At 32.5% G+C, this 20,437-nt stretch overlaps 1 protein-coding gene across 1 annotated transcript; it reads right to left on the bottom strand.

The window, feature by feature from the left end:
* Nucleotides 1-1,022: 1,022 nt before the first annotated feature.
* Nucleotides 1,023-20,437, bottom strand: LOC130895524 (chymotrypsinogen A-like). Its single transcript, XM_057802864.1, has 8 exons — nucleotides 20,217-20,437; nucleotides 16,869-17,072; nucleotides 10,002-10,234; nucleotides 9,840-9,934; nucleotides 8,106-8,273; nucleotides 2,103-2,309; nucleotides 1,464-1,631; nucleotides 1,023-1,400 (listed from the first exon to the last, which is right to left on the bottom strand). The coding sequence occupies exons 1-8, from the start codon at nucleotides 20,217-20,219 to the stop codon at nucleotides 1,195-1,197; spliced, it is 1,284 nt and encodes a 427-aa protein (XP_057658847.1). The 5' UTR covers nucleotides 20,220-20,437; the 3' UTR covers nucleotides 1,023-1,194.

The raw sequence follows: 20,437 nt of genomic DNA, 5'->3' as shown, positions 1-20,437 counted from the left end.
TTCAATACTTCAAAAGACATCTATAAAATCGTGACAGGCGAAGAATCATGGATCTCTGCATATGAATTCAAAATTAAACAACACTCGACTGTATGGGTCCTTCAAGACGAACCAAATCCAACAACAGTTGTACGCGCATGAAGCATTACAAAGCAAATGATCGCCTGTTGTTCCGGAATAAATGGACGTGTCGCCACCGTTTATTTAGAACAAGGTAGAAGGATCAATTCTGAATGGTAAATCAGAATTTGTTTGCCACAATATTCGAAAAAATCAGGGAAACCAATCGCAGAAGACGAATTATTCTCCACTATGACCATGTGAATTCACACATCAGTTCGAACAAAAACGTTTTTGAACAGTCAAAACATCGAATTGATGGGTCATTCTCCGTACAGTATTGTTTGGCACCCAATAATTTCTTCTTATTACCGCAGATTAAAAATAAATTGCGAGGTCAACTTTTTTCTACACCTGAAAAAGCGGTTGTAGCGTACAAATCACTTGTTTTGGAGGTATCTCAATCGAAATGGGAAAACTGCTTCAATAATTTGTTCAAATTTATGCAAAAGTATATTGTTCTTAATGGAGAATATTTTGAAAAACAGCCATATCCAATTACGAGTATAAATATTGGTTTTTATTTTTCTAAGTCAAAACTTAAGTAGCAACAATCGTATTCAGTTGAGTAACTAAACGCTGCACTCATAACCTATTTTGCTCGCTTCAGATCCAAATATTTCCGCAGTATGTTTGAATCTGGGAGATTTCGAAAAAAATATAATACATAACACGTCACTAAAGTCTCTTTTTATGATATATAAGTAACTATTCTGTTTTATTTTTTTTATTTTAGGTTTTGTGTTCTGTAACGAACCAATTTTATGAATATTATTGGAGATATTATATTAAACCATATAAAAGTCACAAATTGTTGTTTGGCAGAAAAATCATCAATTATTCTTCAAACTGAATGGCTTTCATTAGTAAATTTACTGCATGGGTTTCAGTAAAATATATCATTATTATAACTTAATTTTTTTATTAATTTATTATTACTACTTTCATTGAAAGCTTACAATAATGTTTTGCTGGAACACGCATTTATCAGTCAAATATGAAATTCAATATTGATTACGTGTTTAAAAAATAAATTTATTCATTCCAATATATCTGTATAACTTTAATGATAAATTAAGGAGTTTTGATAGTTTTAGCTATCCAGCCCAAATATTTGGTTGTGTCAGTAAAAATAACATATTTATTGGAATCACAACTATCTCCTTTAGATACAGTATTCGAAACAATCCCTCTTAGCTGCCAAACAGAGTTGGCTCCAGATGAGCCACTTTTGGGGAAAATCAGACCACCTCCTGAATCACCGAGACATACAGACGTGCCTAAAAGAAATTCAAAAGAGACTGTTCTCAATAATGTCAATTGAATATACCGAAATAAATTACCATTTCCGTAACCAGCACAAAAGTTAATTTCTTTATTTGTATATAAGGAGTAAAACTCTGGATAAGAATAAATACAGTCCAAGGTATCTATAACTGGCATGTTAGCCTGCATTAATAAATCAGTCGTGGAATGTCCCTTGTGATCTCTGCCCCATCCTACTGAAATTCCTACAAATAATGAATTGGTTATCTATACTATAAGGAATGTAAGTAACATTTACTAATCGAGAAAGATTTTGCGCCCGAACGAAAACAAGTGCTGACAATTAAATTCGAGACTAGTAAATATAATTACATCCGGTAAAATATATAAGATTTTTTCTCTTTCCCGCAGAATTTATTCTTGGATTTTTTTTAATTACATTCGATATTTTTCGCATGAAATTATGGACAACTTTGGGCGGTTTCTATAGTATCGTAAACATTGTTATTTTATCAACAAACGTCAACTTGAGAGCTCATTATCAAAAGTTCAGAGAAATTGAAATTATTATAATTAAAAAAATTGGATGGTCAATGTTATAAATCAGAGACAAAAACGAATATCACTCCCCAAACTCCAATTCAAATTTTTCACCTATGCCCTTCTGCACAAACACCTCTAGGAATTTACATCGGAATAATTATACCAGTACGTACCTACTTTATTAATTACAGTATCTAAGGATATACTATCTTCCCATAAACATATAGGTCTTACGTAGTTAGAGTATTCGATTGGTTTATTCAATTTTAGAATTGCAATGTCATTGTAAAAGGAAGTTCGGTTGAAATTTTCGTGTACACTCACTTTTATTACCGAAAACGATTGCTCGAATTTTCCTGATACCCATAGGCCATGCTTTCCTACAAAAAAGAGAGTAATCTTCAGCTAAAAATATTGAGCGATTATTATATAGATTCTATATATTATATATATATATATATATATTCATTAGAAATGATAATAATTTATCAAAATTGAATTTCTTGAATCGATTTTAACGATATAGTTAAAGGTTATTTTAGAGTGTTGCTCTGTATTCACAAATATATTCAAAAAAAGTTTATCGGTTGATCCCTTCAGTTATAACGTACTATGTTTCTAAAACGTAGAAGCAACAATATAATGGATTTTAAATTTAAATTTATATCTCGATATTTTTCAACATAAAAATGTAATTATTTTCGAATACAACCAGAAAATTAGCCCGATTTTAATGTAAAATCTAGTTCTTCCCCAAAATTACTATTTATTTATTTAAGGGTTCTATTCTCCCCCGCGCTCCGAAGGAACTGTACCGAATCGTTCATGGAAATGACAGAGGATCTTCTGTCGAAAGATGGAGGAAAAGCCAAGAGGCCGTATTAAGACGACTAGAAGAAGAGAACAGGAAAAAGGAAGAGGAAAATAAAGGCTTGAATGCGACAATTGCAGCTCTAACCGTTAGATTTCTGAGCATGACAGAAACAATGCAAAAAATGGACGTCAAAACGACAATACTCATCGAAAAGCAGGTAAATCGAATGAAAAAGGCGAAGGAAAGAAATAAAAATGGGAGCCCCCAAAGACAATCAACGGAAGCCAGAGTGTCTGAGAAAAATCAAATAGAAGACTGCCCCATGGAAGGAGAATACACAGAAGTCAAGAGAAGTCAAGAAAAAGATGAAGAAACCAGAGAGGCAATCCTCCGGGGAAGAAGACACAACGAACAAACAAGTTCAAGAAGAATTAGAAATGATAAGAAGAGAAGAACAAAAAAACCGACAAAACCGGAGAGAAGGCCACCTCCGATAATTCTAGACTAGTAGAAGTCCCCACTCATGTCAGCAGCACTACGAAAGCAGCTAGTGCAGAAGAAAATCGATGTTCAGTGTAAAATGGGAATACGCACAAAGAAAATAACGACCCTCTACAAAAGAGGATTTCAATAGAATGAAGATGCTTCTGACCGAGTATAAGGAGATTGAGTGGTATACGTACCTACTCAATGAAGAAAAAGAGAGGAAGCTAGTCATAAAAAGACTTGCAGTTAACATCCTAACGTCGGAAGTAGAGAGAGAGCCGAGGGAAAATGGATTAAGACCAAAAAGAGCCGTACTCAAAAAAAAAGCGATGACAACACCCGAAAATTACTACCGATATACATTGTAGTAATAGAACCCGCAGAGGAACAAGCATACAAGAAGCCGAGATACCTATGCCACACCAAAATAAGTGTGGTAGAAGAAGAAAGACATGACGAACCTGTACAATGTTACAGATGCCAAGGATTTCACCACAGTCTCCGCATTTCATAAGCAAGTGTTGAGTTATACATCGGGGACAGCTACAGAGAAGGGGAAGGACCACTCGAATTAGATCTCTTCTTGCCGAAAAAAGTTCACCTGAGGCAGGGAAACACCCACACACATTAAGATGGCCAGAGTGTATAGAGTATAGGTTAATCTCTTAACAAAAAGATAAGACATCCCAAAATCTCCCATAGAACTCAGGGGAGAGGAAGGACTCTATGCGAATAAGGATGAGGACCTGTCGAAAAGTCAGGTGAAATGTCCTTCTTCGCATCCATCCGCGGATTTATCCGGAGATTGTCGGAGATAGGTCAGACATAGTGTCTGCAACAAGTTAGTTTGTGGGATTGTAGTTCTCAACCGCCGAACTTTAGATTTCGTGGGTTAAGGAAATTGCCTCTGAGGGCGCTGGGTATTCACATCTGTCGTTTTAGTGCCTTCAGCCAACCGAGTAGGAAAAGAGTTTGAAAAGTTGTTACCGGAAATGATAAACGTGCGCATACCACGATAAAAAACTGGCAACTGAGGCAATCCGATACCTGAGTTTTGGCGTCAAACGGTTTTGTAGCGACGAAGTAGCGTTACACACTTAACAAAAAGTTAAGTGTGTAACTAAATCTAGACAATATCAACCAATAGTACTGATTTGACTTTTGATTGCATTTTTTTGTACGGAGGCTGGATTTTTAAACCAAAACCATTGGGCAAGCTTTTTTCCTTACGGTGGGAGTCACATGCACACGTTTCATTTCGTTTCTGCGATTGTTGTGATGATTGTGTACATCATAGCGGTTAAATCTGTTATTGGGAATTTAAAGTTGCACTGCGAATCCTGATGGTCACCAAGTGAGCTATCCAATATGGCTGCCACAAGGCTTCGCGTGGCATGGTTTACATACGTTTTGCTCTATATTACAGGCAATACTAATTAATTGTGTAACAGATATATTATTTCTAGTGATAAATAAATGAAGGAAATCAAAAGTCAATGAAGGTTATATAACTGTTATGATATGGAATTCTCTCCAAACCATAGAAAAAGGAACGATACTCATAAGGGCATTATGTCTCAGTGAACACGAGAAAAAGTAATATAAACAGAATTAAATTAAATTAGTTTATGAAAATGTTATGTTATCATTTTTTTTTCACGCAAAACCCTCTTAGATGAAATGTTTACTCTAAAACTATTTCCAGGACCCTGTCTTCTGCGATTGCTAGAAAATGCATGAAATAATTTTGTAAAAATTATTTTTTTAACGACTAGCAATAATAATTTATAGTTTGTCTAGCAGTATTTAGCAAGAGTAGTTTCACTATCACATTTGATGAAATTTTGTCTCAATTCTGATAATATATTCGGAGGCAAAGGAGGTAATCTGTCTACTTTGATGCAACAGAAAGTCCTTAGAGGTACAGCTTCATACAATTTCATCATAAGTTGTTCATAAATTGATAATAAACATTTTATATCAGTTGACGACAGCATTTCTAAGGTATTCAAGTCTTTTCTGAAATAATATTATCACCATATATTAGAATCACAAAAATTATTCTAACACTACATTAATATAGTTATAAAATCAAATTTGAAATTTTGTATTTATCATAACAATCATTATACCTATGTATTAGTTTCACGTACCTATTACAATACAGTGACTCATGCCAGCTTTGTAAGTGGAATCCATTATATAAATGGATACTTGTTTATGAATTCCACAATATTGCTCTTAATCGATAATTTTTCTGTAATAGTATGCGGCTCGGAAGCCAATCCACTAGTGTGTAAACACAATGAAAATAAGTCGATTCTGTTTGTAACTTTGCAAGTCGTTCCATATACAATTATGAAACCAGAATTAATAGCTCTTTCACCTTCAATTATATTTCGAGATGACGGAGTTGCATCAGTATAATTACACAATGTATTCGGTAAGACAGTAATAACACTTTTATCACTTTTAATAAATACAAATCAAATATAAATCTTGAAATCAACGCTAATCGTTGAACGTTGAAGCCTTCCGGCTGCCATATTTGTTTTGATACAGCAGCGCCCCTTTGCGGGCGGTGGATGTTTTCTTTGCCAATATATATAAAATAAAATAGGAAACCAAAAACGGTACCTCTAAGTTTATTGGGTATAGTTTTGTATATATCATTTGATACTTTACTAGAAATACTATCCTTTATGTATGATTTGGAGTGGTACTTTAGTTTACGTTGCAGGCCTTTCTGCCATACCTCATCGAAGGCTTGACTTATACATAAAAATGAAGACGAACACTATACAGGGTGTCTCTAATTTCGACTGCCAATGCTGTAGGGGAAATTCCTTGGGTAAAATTATGCCTATCGGGGAAGGGAACTTGTGTCTACAAACGTATCCTTCCTAAGATATATGGTGTTGAAATTTTAAAAATATAACGATTTTTGTCGATAAATTTTAAATGGTGTGAACGATTGTTATTGACGATTATCAAGTTGATGAACTACTTGTTCAAATATGAATAGATGATTTTAGGTGGAGTCAAGGACCCTTTATGCACTCTTGAATTCTCCACCACTAGATAAAATGTTATTTTCGTTAATTTTTGAATTCTACCATCATTTTCTTATCGCTCTTGTAATTATTTAGAAAAATACAAAAAGTTTCTTCCGAATCAACTTACGTCGATAGGTTAATGGTGTCTTAGAAAATGATATTTGGTCGTTATACTACATCATACAAAGTGCAGAAGTAACCTTAAATTTTAAAGCTCCTTCACTTAAACACGCCCTGACCTTTCGCAGAACTGATAAGCATACGTTTTAGAAAACATTGGGTGTTTTCGAAATCCAAATTTACTTTTACTTGGAGTATTAGGAGGCTTTGAAAACAACTGTTGTTGTTGTTGAAATGAAATTGTTCAAGTTTCATTTATGTGACGTTTATGTGAAAGTGTGCATTACAATTTAATTATTAAAAAATATATACAAAATAGATTACAGTTTTAAAAAATTAGCAGATATTCATTTAAGTACAGAGAGTAACAACTAAATTCGAGATTGGCGGAAAGACTGTATAGAGTTTCCTCATAGACCGAGCCGAGCCGTTCCATTTTTGCCTGTACTTTAAAACAACCTTTTAAATAATATAGAGAATCAACCTGTACATTTTTCAGCAAATGTACGACTCCATTTAAATGCCACTTATAGACAGAACTGGATAGGTCGAGGTGGGCCAATTGGTTGGCCAGCTATGTCTAAGTATATGAAATCTCTCGTCTATCAGGGTCGGGTAGAAAATGAGAAAGATCTTGTTTGTCGCATACAAGAAATTTCTAATATGTCTAATGGTTTCCGCAGCGCGCGCTTATCAGAATGCGCTGAGAAGAATCAGTCTGCATGATTTATTTGTAAAATATCATCTGCATGACATTAGTGTGAATTAAGAATTTCTGGAAAACTGTTTTAACGTAGCAGAAGACAATACTTTTTCAAAGAAAACGTGTAGTTAAACGAACAAACATTTTGTTGGACACCATTAACTTATCGATGTAAGTTGATACGAAAGAAACTGTTTTGTATTTTTCTAAATAATCACAAGAGTGGTCACGAAATGATGTTTTTCTCGAGAATGGTTCATTTTAGCTTAGTCAAATGTTATTAATTTTTTGTTAAGGAATTATGGTAGAATTCAAATATTAAAAAAAGTAACATTTTATCTAGTGGCCGAGAATTCAGGGGTGCATGAAGAGTCCTTGACCCCATCTGAAATCATCTATTCGTATTAGAACCAGTAGTTCATCAGCCTGATAATCGTCAAAAAGTTTCAATAACAATCGATCACACCATTTAAAATTTATCGATAAAAAATTGTTTTATTCTCAAAATTTTAGCACCATCTATCTTGGAAAGGATTTTTGCAGACACAAGTTTCCTAGTTTCCTACCCCGATACGCATAATTTGACCCAAGGAATTTCTCCTAGAGCGTTGGCAGTCCACACACTGTATCTTGTGTTCGAGATAATGGCTGATTTGTTCAACAACTTGTTCGTTTGTATGTTTGTATTGTTTACGCTATCATCACACCAATTACACTATATGAAAACCTTAACTTGATTATCGAAAGGCGCGTCAGACAAAGTAATTGAGTGTCGATGTAGTGGTAGCATAAACAATCCGTATGAATATCATCAACGATTCAAAACTTTCCAACTTAACTTTCTTCCAATTATAATGCTAAGAGAAGTGCTTTTTTAAGGTCACAAAACTTGAGGTCAATGCAAGAAAATGAACTGGAATATTAAAGGTATGATTGTATTGAATTTTTATAGTATTGCCTATTTTCATAATTGTTTTTTATTCCTCACAACACTCACCTAAAATCACAACCATTTCCTTGGGATCACGAGGAAGTTGAAAATTTTGTTTGGTAGCACAATGGGCAGCAGTTACAATGTGTTGTTTATCAATAAGTGTTCCACCACATATATAAACATCTGTATCGCCATCTTTTCGATAAAGAGCACCATGCCAAGGAAATTGACCTACAAAAATTGATTTCGTTCATACATCAGATACTTCATAGCCCCATTTTATTGAAAATTATCTCTTTTACTTAATACAATAACTTACTATTTGTAACATGACAGAAATTTCTACCTGCTGATGGAGTAAAACAGAATTCTTAGAATATTACTCTTGATCAATCTTTAAAGAATTCTCGAGGATTTAGGCAATAGAGTTGAAAAATATATCTACAGTATACCTATTCTTTAGATTGAAAAAATTATGATTGATCAAAATACTAATACTTCATGTTTAAGTTGAAACTATAAAATATTATATTTTAGTTGCTAATATCATCTTTCTACTAAATTTAGCAAACGTTTTAAATGTCATAAGATAACAGCGTATAACAGAAGAAAGTTTCTTCAAAATTTTTTATCAATACTGTTTTCGTTTATCACATAATTTCTCGGGTACACTCTTGGATCTGACGAATTGTTAGACTCTTCACAAAAATTGCCTCAAGAAAAAACAAGAATTTATTTACCTTAGTGAAATATTTTTGATTCCATATTTGCCATTAAGAGTAAGAAAAAGTTAAACTTTTATGAAAAAGCGGTGTTTAATTTCTTTAGAGATTTATTTTTTAAGAACTTTTAAATAGAACCAAGCAGTTTCCATCGTAGATAAAAGGCGGTAAGTCAATGTATATGAATTATTGAATCGATATATTTTGCTTTTGATAATTTATTTCTATCTGTCAAAAGTCAGATACGAGGTCTGGCTATTAAATAACGAGACTGCGCGCCTAGAGGGCACCTTAGACGGGTGGGGTCAAAGACGAGTAGTGCGTTGGGTATCCAGATATCTTGTCTATGCACATCCCAAAACACGTTTCCGTCACTATTATAGTATTTGTACAGTAGAGATTTGAAACTAACGTGCTTGTTTTCTCGTGCCGAAAATCATGTGTGACGAACAACAAGAGCAACGTATTTCTCGTTAAATTCCAAAAAACTCCAGTGCTCTAAACTATTGCAAGAGGCCTATAGGGACAATTCTCTATATCGTGTGCGTGTTTTTTAGTGGTGTAAGCGCTTTAGTGAATGCCGAGAGAGCACTGAAGATGACCAGCTCCCAGGGCGCCTTGTGACTCTTTCAACTGCGAAAACAGTGACCAAAATCAATCAAATTGTACGTGCAGATCGTCGAATGAGCATCTGGATGATTGCCAAGGCTGTAAACGCCAATAAAGAAACGGTTAGAAAAATGTTACACTAGGAATTATACATGACAAAAGTCTGTGCGAAGTTTTGCGTCAATGAGTCTGCTCAGATTTCATTGAAAGTTGATAGAAGCGGTAAAGCAAAACTTTACAGAGCTCCTAAAGCCACTCACCAAAGAAGACTTCCAGCACTGCTTCGATCAATGAAAAAAAACGTATGGAAAGGTGTGTGGTGAGGGAGTATATTTAATAGCCAGACCTTGTATATGAATCGATTTTATGCGCAAACGTATTTCACTTGTAAGCGATATTTAGATCACATTTTTTTCAGCGAATTTAGTCAATAAATTATTTCGGGTAGCTGTGTAGAATTCATCACCTGGTTGGGTACGTTGTCCTTCAGTAATTAGCGCAACGGGGGTAGCTATAGGAATGCCACATTTTGGTACATTAATATTGATATCTAATAATGGCCTAAAAGTGAAATTATTTCAAATTACAATGTATCATTATTTTGTGATGATCACACTATTTCTCATACCTGTAATTATTATTATTTGTGATAGTTTGCACAATTTTTTCTTCTTCGTAATGGGGACATATTTCCTTATCATTTAATTTAATTTTTATCAATCTCGGAGGTTTCAAATCATAATAAGGATCGTATACAACATATATTTCTGCTTTGTATACTGTATTCGCTTTCATTTCTTTGTTACTCTTTATAGTAAATTTTGTGTTTGCCGAATCTGACTTCACAGCACCTAACCAGTTCTAAAAATAAATAAAATAATGATAAATTTAGATAGTTCTAAGCAATAGCAAGTGAAATAAACAGGTGTGTAGATACTATTGTGATATGTTATCAAGCATGGCACAACTAAGACCAAAGCAAGAGGCACAGGACAAGTGATCAGGGAACAAGAATATCGCCTAAGGTTATTAGATTTATAATAACGTTCCTTATCCATATCGAGTAAGTAATTTGCAGAACATGGAGGGAATGGAAAGTGTTTTTTCATACCAATCTTAGTTGGTGCTTAATTCTGGAACATCGAAGAAATTGCCTTGATGGTGATGCCAAAAATTACTATCGTGGAGACAGGGATGAAACATTATTGTTTTCAGTGATAAATCCCAGTTCTGCCTAGATATATATTATCATGGGCAAGCTAGGGTGACAAGAAAACAAACAAATGTCCTAACTCAACTTTTCGTTGACCCACATGTACATCGCTCTGTTGCTATTATGGTATGAGGTTACATTGCTCTACCCTTCACTAAAAATGACACACAATATGACTTCAGAATCCAAATTTCCAGTAACATAACACTCGGCCTTATATATACTGGAGAACTTTGAATTACGTCCACCAGATTCAAATTTATCTCCTTCTTTGGTCCCCAGGTCCCTACGATTTTTTTCCAATTGAACATGTGTGGGATAAAATCGAAAGAGTTGATACATTTACAGCGTTCTTCCTAACTTCTGATAGCTCTTCGACATACATGAAACATACGATTAATTGTTCAAATTTCCAACAACTTACCTATGAAATATTATCTCAGAAGATTGCACTACTACTAAAACATACTAAAACTGAACACTGACCATTTCTAAAATGAAAACTGTGATCAGTACAACGGTGAAACTCTTGACCAAGACAACATTTGGTCTTTGGCCTTCCATACATAAAACTCACTCTGTATAGCTTTAAATAAAATAACAAAAGTATAAATAATTTCAATCTATTCGTTCACTCTAAAAAATAGATTTTTGTATAATTTATATTAACTAAATGTATTTATGTATATGATATTGAAAACAAAAGATGAAGAGCCAGTAAGCTTCTGTTTTCTTCGTAACTAGCTAATGTGAATTGAAGAGTCATCCGGTCATTCTCCTCTCTGATAAACTCAATACCTACAGAAGTGGGCTTCATATAATAATCATTATAAAAAGTAGGATTAGATTAACTGTATAGGAATTTGACGAGAATACGTATATGTAGTTAATCGGATATCATTTAGATAAATAAGATACTTTACTTTTATAATGACTTTTTGTGCATCAATGCACCACCTCCAAAAAAATAAAGTCACCAACACAGGAATAACAAAAAACGACAGCAGAATCTAAACCACGTAGTTCACGAGAGATCAAGAGGCAGAGAAAGAGAGAGAGAGATTTGTTGGAAAAATTTTTTGGTATGATAAGGGAAATTTGCTATAGGAGGGAAGTTTTTTGGAGTTGGCCCTGATAGTGCAATAAATAATCGTTTATTTTACTTTTAACTTACAGAAATTGTCACATCATAAAGATTTGATTGAATTTTATCCGTTTTTTCAACAACACCGTACACATGCTTTGATTTGAATTATTTTTTGCCTTTCTCATCGTTCTGGTCATGTATATGTATATTATTGATTAAAAGTTGAAATCCATATTTTATTATTTTTTCCATTGTTGCAACTTTTTTTTAATGTTATTAAATATTTGTTTTGATCCCACTATGTTCACCAATGAAACACCAGAGAGCGCTCACTCCGACAGTAGTGCTGTCTCTATGTTTCACGCTCGATCCCTAAATAAAAAACGGCTTTGATTTTTAATATCTCGCTTAATATTGCACTTAGAAGACTTTATAAAAAACAGATTTATTCGGTTTTTTTTGGTTAAAATGCATACTTTCGGAGATATTTGCATAAAACCGATGATAAACGTGAAAAAACTCCGAATTTTCAATTACCAATAACTTGAAAAGTATTGGGTTTTTATAAAAACTCGATACAACATTTTTTTTCTCAAAATTAGGCCCCTATCGATATCCGAGGTTATTTTGGAGCAATAACGCTTCAAAGACTGCACTAATCGTTCACACCAAAATAAGACGCAATATAACTCCTAGACTACAGTTACATCTACCTTAGATAAGTATTTATTATTATTTTTTTTTCTAAAATGAAATTGTTCGAAGTTTGTTTAATAGTCTCTCTGATTTACTTATTAGTGGTGAATCGAGCTAAAGTGCGTTAAGAAGATTGCTAATTGTTTGGAAGTTAATGAAGAAACTTTGCGCGATTGTATAAGAAATATCTTCGCTTTCCCTTAAAACCATCTGGATTAAATATATTCTCTCTATGGCGAAATGATAGGATCTCAATGTATGGCACAATTTTATAGTGGCATCTCTTTAATATGCACTACACACATTGGATGTTCATACACTCAATTTTCATTGCAATTTACAATTAATTACGAGTTTTAATTCAATGAATCAAAAATGCATGAAATAAATAAAAAACTACTAATGAGTATTTGCCAGTATTGCTATTTTCGCACTCTCTATTACATGACAATTCGGAATTGTTATCCTGGCTTAGATAAATCACCTATCAGCTAACCTAACCAAAAATGAGATATTTATCGCTGTTTCCAAACGTCGCATTAGCTTATCTGTGTAACTTCCAAATTTAAAGCTCAACCTCTAAAAATCTTTGATTTTTATTACTCTATTTTCGTGTGTTAATTTTTCCATAATGCTTCATGTTTCATATGTGTTAATATTTTCATTCAGTTATATAATGAAATTAAAACCAATAAGCCATCTTTATGTAAAAAAACTGCAAGACTCAGTAACCTGTCAATTAAGCTGCTCAAAAGATTTTATAGATAACCATATGAAGAGAATGAATCATTTCTCAAGTTCAAAAAATCATAGTCTACTGTAGAAGTTACCCTTTCATATGGCTATGACTCGATTACTTCGACTAGTTTCCAAGCAACAGTGAACCGATTATTCAGATCATGATGCGTTTAACCTGATCATAGTTGTCTCATTTTCAAATATTGGATGGTAAAATAATGTACTGATGAGTATCAGATTGATTTCATATCATCTGAAGAAATCTGTAGCACTTAATTTTGCTGCAAATTTCTATTGAAGTCGTTTGATTAAGCCTAATTTTGATTGAATACACGCCTGCATGCTTTTCCATTATATTTATCTCATTTTTTAGGCAAAATTTTAAATTTTGTTTTGACAAATCCCATTATTCAATATTTTGCAGACCTCAGATCTAAACAAAATCAAACGATAATTACCATGTAGTAACAATGGTATATGGTGACTTTATCAGATATATGTATGTATAGATTTGCGATCTTGCATAAATTGCGACTCAAAAATCTATTGTGTTCCCCTTTCTTTCTGCGATACTGGAGAACCCCGTGTTTACAGCTAATCCATTAATCCCATTCCTTTTAAAAAGTCTAGAATGTGGGATGGCTTTAATTACCACAGAGCTTCGTCTTCTCTTTCATACGCACCCAGGTGTAGTGCTTTGTAGTTCTTTAGTGATTGACACTTCGAGAGAATGTGTATAGTGGTTTCGTCCTATGGGCAACCAAACCGGCATGCCACATTATCTGCTAGGCGTAGCGACTTCAGGTGTTTGTTGAGGCGACAGTGCCCCGATAGAACTCCTGTTAGTATTCGTAGATTGTTCTTACTTATAGTTATGGTTATAGTTTTCTAGAAGAGTCTTTGCCTGTCTCAGCCCCTGTAGGTTGTCCCAACAATTGGTTTTGCTCCTATCTACCTCCTTTTCCAGTGTACAGTCCTGTAGCTGATATCACAGATGGGTTCGGGTCCCATGAAGGACTTTTCTGCCACCGCTTTAGCGAGCTTATCAGCTATTTCATTTCCCTTTGCTCCGGTGTGTTTTGGAATCCATTGTAGGGTAATTTTATTTTTCTTGTCTAGCTCGTTTTATCAGGTATACCTAAAAATTTGTCATTGGACGTGACTTCAATGTTTAAAATTGAATATTTTGTAAGTTCTCGCCACTTCGGCATATGTCCTAATATCGAGACGAGACGAGAAAGTCGACTTACTATTAAGTACTGGAAGAGTATAAGATCTTCTGAACTTATTTGTGCTCTACGAACCTCAATATAAGTCTGACCACTAAATAAAACTAAATTTAAAAGATAATACTATGAAAAAACAAGAATGGACAAGTGAATATAATAATTAGCAGAAGATGCAACAATCGATTAATCAGGGAAATTGATAAGTAAGTCGATATGTTTACAAAAAAATAGAATGGAAGAGCAACATTACATATTATGTATTTACCTAATTACAAAATATAATCAAAACATCCAATCTATGACTGCGAGGAAATGTGAATTGAAGCTGATGCAGAAACAGTTTTCATTTCGTACCTGGAAGACATAAACGAGTGAATAGAATATGAAAGATAAATCTGAAATCTTATATAGTCAAGAAATTTATCTGAGCAGAGCTATATTAGAAGTAGATAGTGTTACAAAGTTCGCGATACTGGTCCTGGAGTCTGTCCTGTCCGGCTACAATGGAATTCTAAAATTCCGTGAAGGCGTGGCGCATTTTATATACTTTTTATAAACTGCAAAATTCATTTGATGTTTATTTACATTGTTACTTTTCAATTAATTTCTAGGACGATCTATTTGTTTTGTTTCTTTATTTTCTAGAACTTTTGAGAATTTTTTTGGGATATATAAACAAATTTGTTGAGCGCAGTTAGTTAGTTTATAATAAATAGTCATAGTGAACAGAACGAGATAGCAAGTAACAAAAGAGTTTAAATAAATTATATAAGTGAGTTAAATGTTAGTGATAAGTTAATTTTTATAAGTAAATTAAGTGTAGTGTACAGTGTTTAGATAAATTAAGAGCGTAAGAGACAGTGTCCATAAATTTACCCTACGAATAGAAAGAGTAAATAAATAAGAAAAACATTACAATAATAAGACAAGTTTGCTATTCTTGAAACGAAAATAAGTATTCAGTGAAGTTTGTTAAACTTAAACTATATTTTCAGAATAAGATAAGATAAGAATATTTCCATTTAAGCCATTTAATTTGGATATGAATCAAAGCATATGAAAGACATAAATAAAAAGGGAACAGAGGAAATTCGAGTACAGAAATGATTATTGGCTTTTCACCAAAAAATAAAATATCACGTCCTAGACTACATACGACAAAATAAATTCTACTATCATTAAAAAGATCAATCACTAAAAATTGTTATGACAAACAGTATCTTATCTATTCTATTTTTCATTATTTCTCTTGCATCCGAAGATTATTTTAGAAATATTGTCAATTACTTAAAAATGTATGGAGTATGCTGAAGCCACTAAATAATGTACATAATTTATGTATTCCTCTTGTGGTTTCTTGAACTCGACTGCTATTATTTTTCAAAGCTAGTTACGGGGATTGCTGCTTAAGTTTTGAAATATTTATAATTGGATATAGCTTTATTATTTTATAAAATATTAATAAGGATTGTACTACAGATGACCCATTAATTCGATATTTTGATTGTTTAAAAATATTTTTCATTGAACTAATGTGCGAGAGCTCGCATTATCGAGGTGGAGAAGGATTCGTTTTCTGCGATAGGTTTTCTGATTTTTTGAACAATTCTGGCAAACAAATGCTGATTTGCCATTCAGAATTCACCGGTTCTACGTTGCACTGATGGAACATGTCCAGTTATTCCGAAAAAACAGGCGACAATTTCTTTCGAAGTGCTACGTGCTCTCATAACTTTTGTTGGATTTGGCTCGTCTTGCAAGACCCATACAGTCAATTGTTGTTTACTCGTCGCCTGTCACGATCTTATTGACGTCTTATGAAGTACCGCATTTAATTTTTCCAGCATTTTTTTGCATCAATGGACAGCTTTTTTGAGGCATATGTCAAATTATGCGGTATCCAATGCCAACAAATCTCGTAATATCAGTTTTCGTACAGCATCAATGTTTTCTGGTATAATAGCTTATTTTTGGACGACCTTTTCACGTTCAAAAGTTATAGAAAATCATCACAAGAAAATGTGTAAACAACTCAAATAACATTCGTATTATAACATGTTATGAGTAAGTTCACCATTGAAAATGTCAAACTTTATGATGACAATGTGATATTTGACATATTCGCATCAGTGTGGCTATATCCCAAAACTTAAGTAGCAACCCTCGTACAACTCCAGCGTTTGAAAATGTGAGCCGTATTGACCAGACCTACTTTTACAATAAATTATTATTAAGTGGTTATGATATGAAAATTAGATCTGATTGTTATAATAAGGCGAAAGCCTTAATTCGCATTCGCGTAATTTACAGTTAAAATTATCGAAACGAAGTTCCAGTTGAATGAGATATACTTGAAATTAGATTGATTTCATCGAAGTTTAAGGGTTATGGTCCTAGCGGAATATATAAAGTTTATCCTTGTAATTCAATTCAAGTGAATAATTTGTTGTATCATTTCGCTTTTAATGGAGCAGTCCATAATTAATAATTCAATGCCACATCAAAATGTTTCTCTATTTGGATAATACTTACCCCTAACTGAATAATTGATTTATCAAATTCTAGATACAAATTAATTCCTTTCAAATCTCTCGTGCTGCTTAATGAGATAATACCATACCATCTATCATCTTCAGATTTATTTGGTTCAAAAACAAAATATTTTGGACAGGGTGATTCAATTTGTCCTTTAATCTTCTGCACAAATGCTAATAATATAATGATGTTCACGAGACTCTGTGAATAAAAATGTGTATGTGATTATAATTACAAAGAGTCCATGCTTCAGAAAGATACGGTGTTTGTAGTTTCAATTTGGCTACAGTAAATTAAAGTAATTTTTTGTCTCCTCAAATATGATGAGAAGAATTGAAAAAAATTCCAATGAATGAACAAGTTTTTAAATTTTAAATTTAAATTAAATTATTTCTTGGAAACACTTTTGTGAAATTTCAAACCGACTACGCGCCCATTAAGACAGGATACAGTGAAAAGTCAATAGGGTGTTTTTAGAATTTTATAAAGAAAGAAACATTATTCCCTTCAAAATACTCTTCATTACAACTAATAAATTTGTCCCACTGTTCGAAGAATTTTTGTACTTCGGAGAAATGGCTGACAACTCGTCTATTGTTTTTCTTCAATAAAAGGTTTTCTTAACATTCTTTGTGATCTCTTTTTAATATTAAAACAGTTTCAGCTTTATTAAGATTTTGAATATATATATATATATATATATATATATATATATATATATATATATATATATATATGTATATTTACATTGCTTTTTTAGATTAATAAAATGAATTCTGATATTCATGAATCTTACACAAACAGACTTTATTAGAACATAAACATGATTTAAATCATTTTTAAGAATATGGTAATTTTTCTGATTTAAATTTATTCAGATTTTTCAAATCAAAATATATATAATCAGTAGATTCACTTTGCTTTTTAACAATAAAATGAATTCTGATATTTATGAATCTTACACACACATTTTATTAAAAGATAAACATGATTTAAATCATTTTCAATAATATGGTAATTTTTTGGATTCAAATTATCTTTGAACATTCCAAGAAATTTTTCACATAATTCATATTTCAATCAAATCTGCAGATAGATGAATATAACTTTTTCTATTTTTTGTGAGATTAGAGAATTTAAATAGTTCTTTCTATTTCCCGATAAAGCACCGATACCTTTCTCACACTTTATAGTTTTTGTAACTTTTTAATTATAAATATTATATAATATTATAAATATTATATAATATTATAAATATTATATAATATTATAAATACTAGTATCAATTGGTTTTCGCGGCTAACATGGTAGATTTTACCGCTAGATACCATTAGAATATTTTTTGTTTATGAGGTATTAGTCCGGGAGCGGGCCGTATGAAATCATAGTTTCAAGGATAAAACAGTGGTATTCGTAGGTATTTTGAGCCGTTGAATCCAAATATGCCCCGCGTTTTTGCGAAAAACTGGTACGTTTTGTTTAAATCACAATTATTTGAACAAATTATGAACAAATAGTTTTTTCGGTTCGGACATTTTTTTTATACAAATATGGCCCATTTTTCTGGGGCTACCTGCTGTACCTCTCATTTTCATTCCAGTAAGAGTTCCAAATGAACGAATGATAGAGTAGCCTTCTGTTACGTGTGTTTCATACTGTTTTCTCTGTTTCGGCTCATATTCTTATTATTTATTTATAGAAAAATTGTTAAAAATGTATATTAGGGAAATTATACCGTAACATAGGTGGTCGGTTAGTAGCACTCATTCATGTTTGACTGTTCACTTGCAAAATATTATTTGAATTTTTGTTTGTTTGAGTCAAAATAAACTCATCCTGTAAGCGAAATGTCGGTTGAATAACTTCAGTTGACCCAACCAAAATTACGGGACATGGCTTCTACCGCCATAAATAATTTACCTCTTTAGAGCGTGACACATAATTTTAATATATTAAATCATCTATTCATTTTAAGGTTGGGTCTATCCAAGAAATATGTTCACTGCATATTTGTATAGTTTGTCGATATTTCATGACATTTACTTTGACTAAAAACTCATCAGAATTTATTGTAAATAATCAACTGTCAAAATGAAACTGTTCAGGGACACCAACCTTCTACAGAAAAATACCAAAAACGTGACAGATAAAAGAATATACAGTTAGAAGAACATCAATGCTCGAAACAAAATTCTACTGTAAGAGACAACAGTACATTTCAAATTTTAAGCGGCAACCACTGACCAATTGCCACGCCACGGGGATTGATATTCAATAATCCATCACCGAACAAGTAACTAATAATGTAGTTGTAATAACAATAGAACTAAAAACTCTTTCATCAACATGCCGAAATAACCGAGTTTTTGAAGTTCATGTGCCAACTCTCATCAGAATTCCCAGTGGATGCGAGATTTTAGTAAAATATGAAAAGTTTTTGATGAAGAAATTATTAAGCCCCAAGAATTTTAAAGCTACGATGCCTTATATACGATCGAATTGCCAATCTCCCATGGAAGAATACACAAAATTCTAACATTAACGTCAATTCCCATTTTAATGATTATATATGTGGAGGTAATAATATTCCTTTCATTACGGAGAAGATTCTTGAAATCATCTAAAAGTAAGGAAACTGAAGAGCCCAACATCAATTCTTAAAGACGGGGAGGAGTTACGAGGGTGGCATCACTTCATATTTTTGTAATCTTTATTTTCTTTAAAATTCATTATATATCCATTCTTGTCTTCTCTTGTTTTGTTCAGAATTTGAAGATATTTTTTAAAAATCAAGCTTTAACTACTGAGAAAAAATAGTATCTTTTTTATTCAATTCCCTACTTATTCGCTGTTCACTTTGTTCAATCAACTTCCTATTTTCTTACCAAGTAACTTTTATTAAGTTGGAAATCTACTGTCTCTCTTTTGAAACAATTGTTTACTCAATTAAAGCTGTTGCTCCATATTTCAGATTTTGTTTTTATTATTCTAAATGAAAATACATGTGATTTGGAAAATATTGGCCAAAAATTCTAAAGCTTCAGATTAATATAAATTTTACTAATGCAAGTCCCAAGTAAGTCCCTTATCACAGCAACAACGATATATATTTGAAATTTAAGGATTTAGGATGTTAGTTTCATCTTAAATATAACAGGAAAAAAAATTTTGTCTGCATGAGTTAATTAAATCAGGTTTTCATCAAACTATGTGCTGCATAATATGTTACTCTAACGAATACGTTATTTTTTCACAGATGTAAGTTTTGAATCAGATCAAAATATTTTGATAATAATTCATTCGCGTGTCTTATATACCTATCATAAAATAAAAGCAAATACTTACCATGTTTTAGTTAGCGTCCAACACATTCACACATATAGAGTTGAAATCAAACATGCCACAAGATAAACCTTAACCTTTCGTTATGTTTTGACAGTCGTTTATTATCATTGAACGTGAAGTTGGAAGAACCCAATTAAATTTGATGTCATAGCTCTCTGGGTATATTGTCTTTTTCGGTTTGTTGTATCAATAAGCTGTTCTACAACGTTTGTTAATATTTA

Source organism: Diorhabda carinulata, chromosome 6, assembly GCF_026250575.1.
Source record: "Diorhabda carinulata isolate Delta chromosome 6, icDioCari1.1, whole genome shotgun sequence".
In the NCBI taxonomy this organism is placed as follows: domain Eukaryota; kingdom Metazoa; phylum Arthropoda; class Insecta; order Coleoptera; family Chrysomelidae; genus Diorhabda; species Diorhabda carinulata.
Note: the sequence above shows the minus strand (reverse complement) of the source record. Positions and strands in the feature narration are given on the sequence as shown.

Coding starts and splice junctions, on each gene's coding strand:
- LOC130895524 (XM_057802864.1), bottom strand. Junction 8,274..9,839: donor AGGACAACGTACCCAACCAG/GTGATGAATTCT, acceptor CAATTTTTGTAG/GTCAATTTCCTTGGCATGGT. Junction 2,310..8,105: donor GGAAATGGTTGTGATTTTAG/GTGAGTGTTGTG, acceptor TCTTTTTTGTAG/GAAAGCATGGCCTATGGGTA.